Below are 13,521 nucleotides of genomic sequence, written 5' to 3' on the forward strand. Positions count from 1 at the left end.
TTAGCCCACCCCAACAGCCACCCCATCTATGAACCCTTGGAGCATGTGAAAGGGACTAACCTACAGATCCAAAACAGCAGGATCTCCACGACACAGGACAATGACCGGATGCCTGGGAGGACCCTGTGAAAGCCCATTACCAGAGGTGTGACAGAGACCAGAGGCCTTGAGCCAGACCAAAGACTCAAGGGAATGGACACTTTCAAGTGGACATGAACGGACTGAAGGTTACACTGTGTCTCAACGGGTCACACTACAGCTTCCACAACATTCTTCATGGCTTTTTTGTCGGTGTTTGGTTTTGTTGTTTTAGTTTTTGGTTTTTCCTTTCAACTTGGTTTTGTTTTGGGGCAAAGTTACAAGGGCAGAGGGCGGATTCAAGGGGAAAAGGGAATAAGTGGGATTAGAATGCATGTTGTGAAATCTACAATGAATCAATAAAAGTAAAAACAAAATAAACAAGAAACTATTGTGTATTGTGCTCAGACCTAAGAATTAACTAGTCCCCCAGTAAAATAACAATAACCAAAAAAAAATCAGAATAAGTAACATGAAATTGCTCTTAATTGAGACTGTGTGTCATGCCAAGATTCTGCAGGCTGAGTCAGGAGGATTACTAGTTGGCTGAGACAGGAGGATTACTAGTTGGCTGAGACAGGAGGATTACTAGTTGGCTGAGACAGGAGGATTACTAGTTGGCTGAGACAGGAGGATTACTAGTTAGTTGGCTGAGACAGGAGGATTACTAGTTGGCTGAGACAGGAGGATTACTAGTTGGCTGAGTCAGGAGGATTACTAGTTGGCTGAGACAGGAGGATTACTAGTTGGCTGAGACAGGAGGATTACTAGTTGGCTGAGACAGGAGGATTACTAGTTGGCTGAGACAGGAGGATTACTAGTTGGCTGAGACAGGAGGATTACTAGTTGGCTGAGACAGGAGGATTACTAGTTGGCTGAGACAGGAGGATTACTAGTTGGCTGAGACAGGAGGATTACTAGTTGGCGGAGACAGGAGGATTACTAGTTGGCTGAGACAGGAGGATTACTAGTTTAAGTCCAGTGTGGGAAAGACAGCAGCAAGGCTGCTTCAAAAACACCGAGTAAACAAAAGTCACTAAGACAGTAGAAAAACAAAAACAAGCAGAGCTTTTCATTTTGACTCCGAAGAGGAAGAATACTCTTCTAATAGATTCTGAGAATATTAGTGACTTGACTTTCCACAACTTGGTATAGAATGAAGAATACCTCGCCATCTAAATCTCCCCACCCCCTCCAGCTAGAATCAGTAGTAATCGGTTTATTTTGGATCCATACCATGCACTGACTCACAGGTGACTTTGAATGTTAACTGCTCACAAGTGAAGTGTGAAGTAAGTGAAAGATTTTTAGGAAGGACTGACCTACCTATCCTGCTTGACTTCCTATGTTAGGCTCAGAGAGGATTCAGATTAAGAAAACAGCCCCAAGAAAGAGGCAGAACAAGAGAAACTTTCAGAAAAATCCAATCAAATAAAGACAGCTGGCTATTCAGGAAATGTTGACTCTTGGGAGACGACAGGCTCGCTCTCTCTGGCTCACTTTGTTGCTGTCACATGCACACAATGAACCAATGTTATTATAATCACTGTGGACTGAATTCCTGGGGGTTCCTAATCTGTAGAAGAATTACTGTTTATTACTGGACCAGCTCAGCTCCCACGGAGAATGGAGACACCTTGTCAGCTTACAGCTCTTCCCCTAACCGTACCCCGTAGTCCCACTGGTTTTGCCAGGAAAATGGGTACCCGTGACATCACTTCTGCATCTTCTACACTTCCTTGACCATCAGATTAAGGCACAACAAAATGTTAGCACTACACTTTCTTCCTTCAAACTCCGGTTCATAGATGCACTGCAAAACCATGTCAGAAGCCCTGGCAGTATTCAAACCTTGAGCTATGAGAACTTAATTAATTATCCATTGACCCTGATCAAAGCTCATGTTGAGGACACAGAAGGGACCAGGGCTACCAGCAGGGTCAGTTCCTCCCATTCCATTTGGTAAGAACATATGGAATCAACATATGCCTGCCATGCAATGGCAACTCAATAAACATGGGAACTTAACCCATACTGAGGAGCATGAAAATGGGGTGGAAAGAATGGGGTCCTGTGTACCTTCCTTGTGGATGTTTACTGTTGTGAGTGAGGACTGAAGAGCTGGCCGGGGGAGCCAAGGCAAAGCTCCAAGTAGAAGGGCTTCCACTCTGAAAGAAGGATACATTCTGGTGGGAAGAGGATGGGAACTGTAAAAGTATGCCCAGAAGTCTTTAAAAGTCCTACAGACAAGTGTGAGGTGTTCATATTTAACTCTATAGCTGGTGAGTGTGAAATCCGCCCAAGAGTTCTGAAGACAGACACAGCAAGCTGACCTGTGCATCAAGTCAACTGAACCCAGGGTCCTTCATACACTCTCTGTTTCTGCACTGCTCATATCCATGCCTGTGATGACAGTCGTACATCTGGGGCTAGCAGGGACGAGAGGAGTGTTCCTCTCAACATTTCCTGTCCAGAGATTGTTCTTGTCACTAGAACTGGTGCTCATGGTCTGGGGAAGGTTGATGGTGGCTGCACAAGTCCCTCACAACTACTTGTCCTGTTCCATGGTTACAGACATCTCCAGACTGCAGCCTGGACAGCTACACACCAGTGAGCCCCACTAGCTTCAGTGAGATGTAGTAGGACAGGTGAGCAGAATGAGTCATTCCTGTGAGCTCTCTAACCTCTTCTTGAGGTGATGGGGTGACCCCGGCATAAGCGCACATTTAGGTCCTCAGTGGCTTTAGGTCAGCTCTCCTGTACTCTCACAGAGCCCCATCCCTCTTCGCTGATGGCTGTTTCCCGAGGTTTGGCTTAACACCAAACTGCTTTTGACTGCACTCCTCCCTGAATATCCAGTTTCTAAAGAAGTATGGCTCTGTAAGGATCTCGTCTCGCTTGTTCTGTCAACCAAATGCTTTCTCTTCCTTACATTTTTCTCAAGTAGTAGGAGCCTCTTGAGCATCTCCCATTACTGGAGCCACAATGGAGTCGATGTTGACACAGGATTGAAAGGACAAGGATGACTGAAGGAACTGCCAGAGAAGGAGTTCAGAGAATGGTCCTTGAGTGTTGGGAGCAGGGCAACCAGATGGACAGTGGGCAATCTCTACCTCTGAATCTGAGGGGAGTGTATCAGATGAGACCTCAGAGGCATTCAAGTTCTGGAGCTGTGACCTTTAGTTTTCTCTACCCAAACAAACATCTATACAGCAAGCACAATGCTCTAAGGGATCCATTCTCAGGAATAGTTCAGTGAAGCGAGCCCATCTGGTCAGGTCCCATCAGCGGGTAAACATGGGTGAAGTAAAGACAAGGGGTCTGGGATTGGATGCTGGCATATTCTCCCTGGTCTGGAAGTCTCTCAGAGAGCATACCATCTACATAGCAGGGAGGCTGAGGTCAGCCATTGGCATGGAAGCTTAGGGGTGGCTAGGCGTGCTTCCTTCTTGAAATAATCCCAGCTGCTCTCCTAGCTAAGATTTCTTTAGCAGCAAAGCTGGGGCCCATGCTAGTCACTGATGGTGAATTTATGTAGGACCCAATAGTATTTGTCCTTCCTGTCACTAGCTTATTTCACTTATCATAATGCATCGGGTATTTCTAAGTTCTTAAATGAAATCTGAACTGCTAAAAGTCTAAGATCAAAAGATGTCTGAACTATTACCTATATGATACAATATATTAGCATATGACACAATGTCCCCAAACTACATGCTACTCTCTCAAAGTCTTTCAGCAGAAGAATGCGGCACTGATTTGGGGAAACATTTGATGATGTTAGGATAGACATCATCTCTGTGTCACAAGTATGCCCTTCAGTTAGGTGTTTTCCTCTAATTTCGACAAGTCATAAAAACCAATAGTTGGACTACATCATTTGCAAGAGTGTCTCGCACAGGTTTATCTTCCGTCCACTAAGCCTGAACTTGCCTGTATTGTGTCACTAGCTTGTTGTAAGGAGAGGATGGAATGGAAGATTCTAGGAGTGCGTTTAAAATTAGAGATTAGGGCCTAGCAAGCAAAGGATGCAGTGTCAGCTCTAAAAGGGAGCCGAGGGCCACGGAAGCCAGCGAAAATGCAGAAGCCAAGCACCCTGAAATGCATGCAGATCTAGAACTTATCAAAGAAAAGCACTATGCCAGAGGATGCTCAGGAAAGAGCGCAGGAGAAACCCTGTGTGGAAGTTGGAGTTGAGGAAAATTGTGAGTGCTAATAGAATACAAAAAAAGAGAGCATTTTTTCATCCAACGGTGTTCCTAAAACAGGAGCACTCAAAACAAAACAAAACAAAATGAATTCAGAATTCTTGAAGTATTAAAGAACAGTTATAAAGTTACCATTTTTTGTGAATTAAAAGTTCAAATACTGGGGCTGGAGTGATAGCTCAGCCATTAAGAGCATGTGCTACTCTAGTAGAGGACCAGGGTTTAGTCTCTAGCGCCCACACAGTACCTCAAAAGTGTCTATCGCTCCTGCTCCAGGGCACCAGACATCCTCTTCTGACCCAGCATGTGGTACACAGAACCTCACAGACACTTATACGTAAATAATAAATCTTTAAAAGATGTTCAAATACCGTAAACCTCCTACGGTCCAACCAAAAGGGGCGAGACAACTCACAGATTCAGTACTAAGAATGAAAACCTGAAGATGTGCTAATATTTTGTGGTTTCAGAGGACGGCTGACTAAGGCGAACGAGTACCACTGAAGCAGAAACAGAATTTTAAATATTCTACACCAAATTTTATGTCTGAAGCACACATAACTATGGCTACTCCTTAACCCCTAAAACTAAAACGTCCCAGCAAAACCACCCTGTTTAACCGACGGTACCTATCCTTGATAAAACTCTTACCGACCCGTTTCCTCCTGCATCCCTTTGTCCATCTCTTACTGACATGTCTCCTCCTGCGTCCCTTTGTCCATCTCTAACCAACCCGTTTCCTCCTCCGTCCCTTTGTCCATCTCTTACCGACATGTCTCCTCCTGCGTCCCTTTGTCCATCTCTTACCAACCTGTTTCTTCCTGCGTCCCTTTGTCCATCTCTTACCAACCTGTTTCCTCCTGCGTCCCTTTGCCCATCTCTTACCAACCTGTTTCCTCCTGCGTCCCTTTGTCCATCTCTTATTGACATGTTTCCTCCTGCGTCCCTTTGCCCATCTCTTACCGACTCTTTTTCTCTTGCTTAAGCCAGCCCCCCTCTTGACTGCTCTACTTTTTTCCAACCCTGGCACAGTAAAAATCCCATCTGTCCACATCAAATTCTCTCTACCCCCTTCCTTTTACTACACCAGGGATCTAATCTTTCCTGCACAGACTGGGGCGATCCTTCCCAGCCTTGGCACCCTGTCTGTTCCTGTGGGGGAGCTCTGGCTTTTTCAGAGTGCATTCCAGATTTCATCCTGATCCTTTCCGCCTTTGCCTGGTCTAGACCTCTGCATCTTTCCCAAACCTGATCCTTTCCACCTTTGCCTGGTCTAGACCTCTGCATCTTTCCCAAACCTGATCCTTTCCTCCTTTGCCTGGTCTAGGCCTCTGCATCTTTCCCAAACCTGATCCTTTCCGCCTTTGCCTGGTCTAGACCTCTGCATCGTTCCCAAACCTGGTTTCACCTAGAAGGCCTTAGTGAACAGAATTTTAACCTACTAGGTTAAAATAATCTTACTGAGGAGTTGTAAATATGTTCAGCTTAATATTGTAATAAAAGTATATAGTCTATATTGTAGGTATGTTTCTACACAAAGGGATATTTTTTTAAACACATAAAGCGGTGACAGTATTTCAGAGGTATTTTTAATAATATTAACTTTCTGGACTTAGAAGGATGTCTGAATGAACTTTATAATGCTGTTAATTATTAGGGACAAAATTTAGAAGAAAAAGGTTTCCCCATGTTCCTTCAACAGCTTTTGAAAATGGTTTCTCACTCTCATTTTGTTAGAGTCGGTCATTTTCAGTCTTTTTGATCTCTAAGTGCCGGGAACCTACTTGGTAATACCATCAGCAGACAGAGAAAACTGCAGTGTTCTGAGAACCTCCATCCCCACCCGTTTTGTATCTACATACCTTGAGTTTGCTATTTCCACTTTGGTTCTGGCCATGGCGGCAGCCCTTTGTGCGCCTTCAATTGCTCTATCCACCTTCTCCCGAGTTTTTGTATTTCTGATTGGTATAAGCTGCTTCCTTATTCCACGGACTAGGATATTATTTTTGTATTTTCCCTCTTCCTTGGAGCCATCGGGAAACACCGTGCAGCCGTACCCATGCCTCTTGTTATTGGCCCACTCGCCTTCGTACTTCATGCCATTGGAGCGCTCGCTGACGCCAAAGCCATTGCGTTTATCATTCTTCCACTCGCCCATGTATGTTTCCGTGGTGGTGGCATCCACGTGATCTTCCACAGGGCAAAAATCACAGTCAACGTCTCCGAAGCTGATGGTGGAGTTGGCATCACTGGAACTGATTCTGCTCATGGCTGCATCACTGCGGACCGAGCTGCGCTTGCTGGAGATGGAAGACTTGGATTCGGACTTGCGCAGTTTCATGCTGCCAAGCAGGGAGCCCCGTCGGAAGAGGCCACCCTTTTTCTTGCCCAGTTCTGTGTCCGCGTGGAAGTTAAGCACGAAGCCACCTCTGGTGCCAGTCGGGTTGTCTGCGGCAGCGGCGGCAGCGTCGTGCAGCACACTGCCATTGCTCTGCTCGCTCCGCAGTGAGGCCAACGAGGTGCGCAGTGGGGAGCGGATCACCGTGGCCATGCCATATGGCACACTCTGGCGCACGCCGTAGCCATGCCGCATGCCTCCAGCCCACTGGCCCTGGTAGGTACCTTCGAGAGAACAGATCGGCAGGGGGATGAGTTTTGGTGGACGGCATCTGCACAGAGAGAACAGTACTCTGGGCAGGAGGAGCCAGGGTTAAATTCAACACACTTCTTGGGGCAACTTCGTAACTTTTCATCCACCTGTGAATGACTTTGACTCTTATGGCTTTAATGATAGCCAGACTTCTGCTTTTCATTTAAATTTTTATGAGTGGTAGGCATGCATAGAAACCACTGTTTGGTGAGGGTGTTTCTCTGGAAACTGAACCTAAGACCTTACACATACTAGGCTAATGCTTCAGTTTGAACTGAAAATGATTTTGAGTTCATGCCCAGGACAACATTTTAAAAAGCAGGAAGGTTTAACATTAGTAACAGTGATCAGAATACTTGGGATATGAGTTGTGTAAGGAGCTGTTTTGGTTCTTTTACTACGTGAACCATCCTACACTCAGGGAAGGGCAAGCTGTTGAGTCCTGAGGACCTGACAGCAGCGGGTGGGGGGCACAGCGGCATATTACTTGCTAAATTGGTTTTCTCCTGGCCATGCTCTGTATGGCTCTCCCTAGCCTCAGCCAGAGCACTGGCAGTCTCACCACACACTGCAAATGCCCGAGGGCAGGAACTGATTCTCAAAGGAAGGCAAATGTTTCAGACTCATTCATGGCTTATGTGTCCTGTGGTCTCAGGGTGCCCGGAGACTATGTTTAAAGAGCTTGAAAGAACCAATGGGATGAAAGAAACTTTTTAAAAATCATTGAATACTTGACAGTGTCCATTAAAATTTTGCTGATCCAGATCATTTTTTCAATGAATATTATACTTTTAAAAAGTAGTCTAAGTAGAGTATAAATACGTAATATAATAGGAATATAATATATACATATAAAATAAGCTTATTTTCAGTGACTTTTACTACTTAATAACCAAAGATAGGTTTAAAAATAACCTGATAGGGGTTTTTGAATATTCTTTGGAGGAAATGAAGGCTAAACTAAGGAGCTTAGAATTTTCAAAGTCAAGGCCATTTTCTTTCATTAAAGGCAAATTTTTATCCTTAGTATAACCCCAGAACAGCTATCTGGAAGAAAATTTTAATGTAACTACTTTGGTGTTGTTCATAACAATTTCCATTGTCACAGAAAATAAATCATGATTACAGTCTATGTTGATCATGTTCTGTCTTTTGATTATACTTCGTATTTTACATCACCTTGTAGGTTTCCAGTGGTTGGAATATATTTATTTTTAATACAAAAAGTGTTAATTCCATTGGGAGTACTGTTATTTCTTAAGGCGCTGTCTTAGTACGTAGCTCAGGTTAGCCTGGAACTCTCAATCCTCCTGCTTTAGCCTCCAACATGTTGGGATTACAAGTATCACCATACTTGTGCGAGCTAGTGGTGTTACATCACTGTGTAAATAGGCACTGTTCCTAAGACAAAGGTTTGGATTAGTTTCAAGACCATCTTCTCTTCTCGTGCTGACATATTTATATCATATACACCAACAACAGTGGGGCAACAAGGAAATATGAAGGGGTCTGGTACTATGACTGCCATCGTGTAGGTAGAGCTTCATACCTATGAACTCCTGAAGGGGGTGGGGCACAGCAGCTCTCTAAACAGGGTAAGATTGTTACATACAAACATTTCAGGAATCGAGTATGGGAATACATGCCCACAATGCCAGCAGCTGGGAGGCTGAGGCAGCAGGAGGGTCATGTGCTCCCAGCCAGTCTGGGCTACACAGCTGGATGGACCCTGTCTAAAAAAAAAAGTTAAGGGTTTTTTGTTTTCCATGATAATGAAAAACAGCTATCTCCAAACACTGCTGCCCCAATAGGAAAAGACACTGAATTATTGAAAACTATCAACTTTGACTTTTCCTAGATAAAATCTAAATAGTATGATGAAAGTTATATGACCTTATACACACACTAAAACAAATCACCAACATTTTATTATTTTAAAATGCCATATTCCTATCCCATTCTAACTTTTCTACAGAATGAGTTTGCTAAAATAATTTGGAAAGATGCTATTTGGTTTAAGTATTTAGTCTTTTAAAACATAACAATCCCATCTTAGCAGATCCGAAACAATGATGGACAACTAGTGCCCACTTTCCTCCAAATGACAGCTCCAACATCAAACCAGGAGTTAGACTTTCGAAAGAGCAGCTTCAACATTCAGGCTGTTTAAAGAACAGCAGTAATTAGAAAGTTTAAATATCTTTGGGGCTATGAAATAGGGCAGGGACAAGGAGCAAAGGTGCCCATCACCTTCCATGTTGCTGTAAAATCACAGTATTGGAGAGAATTACTCCAGAACGTCCACAACACCACTAGAAACCAGCTTGTTCAAATTCTAAGTAGTTGATCTGAAGTTTTAAAGAGGTTTGCTTTAGTCAATGAACCAAGAAAACAGAATCTATTTCTTTATGAAGCATGTAGTCTCCAAGTTCAAAAGGAGATGTGATTTACTATTTTCCACCCCTAAACTCCAGTGCGTATCTAATATGAAAACAAAGGATTTTTTTTTCAGGTTTTATTTTACATTGTGTTCATTTGAGAACTGATTTTTTAAAGGTCTATCTTAACTGCACAATATTGTAATGAATGGCATCCAAATTGGAATGAATTTTAGCCAAACTTGGACTTCTGTGTGCCAAACTTACATGCTTTGAAAGGCTATATGCAGCTATAATTCTGTTAAGAAAAGAAAACAGAAACACATGGACGAGGTGGAAGTTGTCGTTCTATTGGTGATGCGCTTGTCTGGTGTGAATGATGCCTAGATTCCATCCCCACCTGGTCCCGGAGAGGTAGATGCAGAATGCTTATAGTTCAAGGTCATCCTCAGCTTGAAGCTAGCCTGGGCTACAAATGACCCCTCCAGTCAAATACATAAACAGAACAGTGGATCTTTATAGATATCTTCCATAGTCTTATAGCAGGATTTTAAAAAAGTATAGCAGATTGGAATTTGCAGAAAAGAATCTGGGAATCTAGACTTGAATTTCATGAATATCATGCCTTTGGTTCTTAATATTTAGGGAGTTTCTATTTCAGCAACACTTGACAGAAATCTCTAGTGAAATAAAGTGATACTTCTCACAGGGAATTACGACTTCCCTCTCTACTGTCACCCGAAATGCAAGGGCAAGGAGGCAGAATTAAGCTAACGCTTAGGAATAAAGAAGCTGATGCTCCCACTTCCACTTGGACTAAACCTCCATATGAATAAACTGTGGCACCATAGCTCCATTTAGACCAATTTTTTTTTTTTAAATCACGAACTTTCTAATAAAATGTGGTGACGTGAGAAACTGACCAGCACAGAGAAGGCATGCAAAAGTGAACTGCATGTTGAAATTTTGTTCTGATTATAGCACACCAGGGTTTCTTTTTTTTTTTTTTGGTAGAAAAGGAAATCTACAGTCCTATGGTGATGCCGAATTTTGTCTTTTAAAATGTTCAAAGTTGGTTTCAAACAGAAGGCAGATTATTCATAGCCATTTGGAGGTGTATTTGGCCTTACAAACAACACAGACACAGCCATGACTTTTACTGTGCTCTCTGCCTTTTGATTACTAGGTATAATGGATACTCTAAGCCACCAGGTTTCATTGAATGAGTTTTAACTTTTAAATGAAGCCTACATTGTAATTAGATTACAATAAAAATAAGTCTATTTTATGCTCTTTAAATAAGGGCTATACAACGATAACATTAAAAAAACAATTTTTCCACCGATGAACATAGAATTTTGTTATATTAGAGCTAGCGCTCCCAATAAAATCCAGTCAGAAACAAACATTCATAACGCTGTTAACAAGTTATTTTTTGCTAGTTTCAAACCCTTAAGGTCCCTGTTAACTACCAAGGCACTCAGGGTCCATAGAAAAGTATAGAGACCCTCCCCCTTTAATCCATGAGACCCATAGCCTTTATTTATACTGGAGGGTGAAAAGATGTCTTTTTAAAATCCTACCATTCTGCTGTTTTGCATTTGAAACACGGCCCAAGTGTTCTGAGCAAGTGAAGTGTACAAATTGTATAAGCTTTTATATAAGCAATCGCATAACGGGATTTCAGTGGGCTGGAGAAACTTTTAATTGGATCCCTTCACTATCCTCCAGTGGTGGGAAGCTCCCCAGCTCTGAAGTGGATTAATTCCAAAGGGTGACAGAGCCTCCTACGACCCTTTTCAATTAAATATGATTCTGTTTATTATCAGAAAAATTACTTCTCCAAAACATAAGCCATTCGTCTCCCTCGATTTTGTTTTCAAAGAAATTAAACAAGTTTTGACACCTGTTTCACTAATGTATGCTCTTCCTAGAGAGAAAAATGAATCCTGACTTATAATATACACAGTTTACATGGCGAACATTGTTAAATTGCATCCAGGTGTGTTTAGGCCACACCCTTTAATGTATATTAGGAATATAGCATTCTCTACACTCTTTTAAACTTTTTTCTTTTTTTAAAATGGCAATTCTGTCGCCTTTTTCCTAAAGCGCTTTTATCAGTAATTTGCCCAAAGATCTCCAGGTCAGCAAAGATTACAGTTCTGCTAATTCAAAGTACTTCACGGAGCCAAATTAGAGAGAAAATTAAGAATTTCACCTGCTTTGGGTGGTCGCTTCGCTGCCCATAACTAGGACACTTCAAAATACACCCTCCATAAGGTCCAACTCCCCAACATCCTACTTATGGGGTTCTGGCTTCTATCTTTAGGCTAACTAGAGGACCAGAAGCGAAATACGAGACTCCACATGAAACCAAACCGCGGGGCGGTCAGCACAGACCAGCAGCCGCGCTGCCCAAGGCGTCCGTCTAACTCCACCAACAGTGGCGATTTCAAACCCGGCCCGGAGAGGGAGGGATCAGGAACGTAATGTGACGGGCTCAAGTGACAGCGTCCTCTCTCCTGCCCAGCCCTCCTGATGGCAGCGCAGCACTGGCCCCAGCCAGGTACATGCACGCCTAACTCCCCGGGTGTGGACACCGCGCTCGCCCGGGGAACCAGATCGCAGCAGACCCTGGCTCCCCAGTCGCGTACCCACGCAGTCTTCCCGAGGGGTGGAGGTGGTGGTGGTGGTGGGAGGGGTGGGAAGCTCCCCAGGTGTTTTGGCGGGTTTCCGGACACGTGCGCCTTGCGTCCTCCCCATGTCCCCGCAGCCCAGGAGAGCCCACCGCGCTAGCCCTCGGCACAGCCCGACGTTGCTCACCTCCGTCCCCGTAGGTCTCCACGCCGTACCCGTCCTGCAGCCCGTTACTCCAGGTACCCTCGTAGCGGGCGGGGGTGGACATGCTCTGCCGGACCCCGTAGCGCCCCTTGAAACCATGTGACCACTCCCCCCGGTACATCCACTTGCCCTTCGTCTCCACCCCCAGCCCGTGCCGCTTGCCCTGAGCCCAGTAGCCCTGGTAGGTGTTGCCGCTGGGCCAGGTGTAGCCTCCGACCACCTCGAAGCCGTGCGACCAGGAGCCAGAGTACTCGCCCTGGCCCTTGGGCCCCGTGCAGATGCCATGCCCGTGCGCCTTGCCCTCCTCCCAGCCGCCGCAGTAGGTGCCGCCATCGTCGAAGTCGAACCTTCCGCCCGTCATTCGGGGGGCAGCCCCGGCGCGCTCGCCGCGGGGGCACGGACGCCGGCAGAGCTGGGCACGGCAGGGTGTAGCTCAGGAGTGGGGGCCCGGCGGGCGAGCTCACGACTGCGCCCTGGGCAGCTCGCACCGCCGATCGGCTCCAGTCCGACGCCGCCCCCGTCCTCCCCTCCTCTTTCGCCGCCGCCACCGCCGCCTCTCGCCTCCTCCGCCGCCGCCCCGGCCAGCGCCGCGCGCGAGAGGACAGCCCAGGCTCCCGAGCGGACCTTCAGCTGCTCCCGCCCGCCCACGTGAGCCGGGCGCCGCCCCGCGCCCGCCCCTAGTCCCCTCCCTGGGCGCCGAGGCCCGGCCCCACGACGCGCCCGCCCGCCCGCCCGCCCGCCCGCCGGGCCCTGCCCCCAGCCCCCGGAGCCGCGCTTCCCCGCCGGCTGCAGGCGCGCGAGCGCTGGACGCACGTGTGTCCGCGCAGAAGGACGTGGGTGGGAGGGCGAGTGTACTCTGGGACGTGCGACCGTCAAGCCTGTGGATGAAAGCGCGGCTGCCGGTGTTGGGGGGGCAAGCATTCGCCTGCGGGAATCTCCGGTGTTTGGGGGCTTTTCAGTTGTGTTAAATCTCAGTAAGTGAGGCCACGTGTATGGAGAGGGGGAAACTCGTGTGTGTGTGTGTGTGTGTGCATGTGTGTGTGTGTGCATGGGGTTTGTAGTTGCATTTTTCTCCAGCATTCCAACTTGTGCACTGTTGGATTTGCCATGCGCAGCTGTCATCATGAATTAATATGCTCCAAATATATGTCTGCATGTGATAAATCTGTGGCAGCCTAGATATAATTGTGCAGAATGTTCTTTTACACCTACCCATTTCAGGGCACATGTTTGCATTTCTTTAATGAAGATTCCGAGAGCGAGCAATGCAGTTTGAAAAAGCATGGTGTAAATTGGTTAGTTTTTTTTTTTTTTTTTTGTAATAATGATAGGTTTTATATCTGGCTTTGCAGGCGCATAGGGC

At 45.7% G+C, this 13,521-nt stretch overlaps 2 protein-coding genes across 5 annotated transcripts in view; one reads left to right on the forward strand and one right to left on the reverse strand.

Moving 5' to 3' along the window:
• The window catches only part of Jph1 (junctophilin 1), an 83,734-nt gene extending 70,945 nt beyond the window's left edge, over nucleotides 1-12,789 (reverse strand). For all 4 annotated transcript variants that reach the window (XM_041667385.1, XM_041667384.1, XM_041667383.1 and 1 more), the window contains exons 1-2: nucleotides 12,141-12,789; nucleotides 6,149-6,908 (exon numbers count right to left, since the gene is read on the reverse strand). In XM_041667385.1, coding sequence (XP_041523319.1) covers nucleotides 6,149-6,908; nucleotides 12,141-12,519 — 1,139 coding nt within the window. In that variant the 5' untranslated portion in view covers nucleotides 12,520-12,789. The remainder of the gene's footprint in view (nucleotides 1-6,148; nucleotides 6,909-12,140) is intronic.
• Nucleotides 12,790-13,002: 213 nt separating this feature from the next.
• Nucleotides 13,003-13,521, forward strand: part of Gdap1 (ganglioside induced differentiation associated protein 1) — a 43,957-nt gene continuing 43,438 nt past the window's right edge. The window contains exon 1 of the mRNA XM_041667387.1: nucleotides 13,003-13,132. The gene's annotated coding sequence lies outside the window, so the exon portion shown is untranslated. The remainder of the gene's footprint in view (nucleotides 13,133-13,521) is intronic.

This window comes from Microtus oregoni, unplaced genomic scaffold (assembly GCF_018167655.1).
Source record: "Microtus oregoni isolate MIOR12 unplaced genomic scaffold, Mior012 000017F_ref0000208, whole genome shotgun sequence".
In the NCBI taxonomy this organism is placed as follows: Eukaryota; Metazoa; Chordata; class Mammalia; order Rodentia; family Cricetidae; genus Microtus; species Microtus oregoni.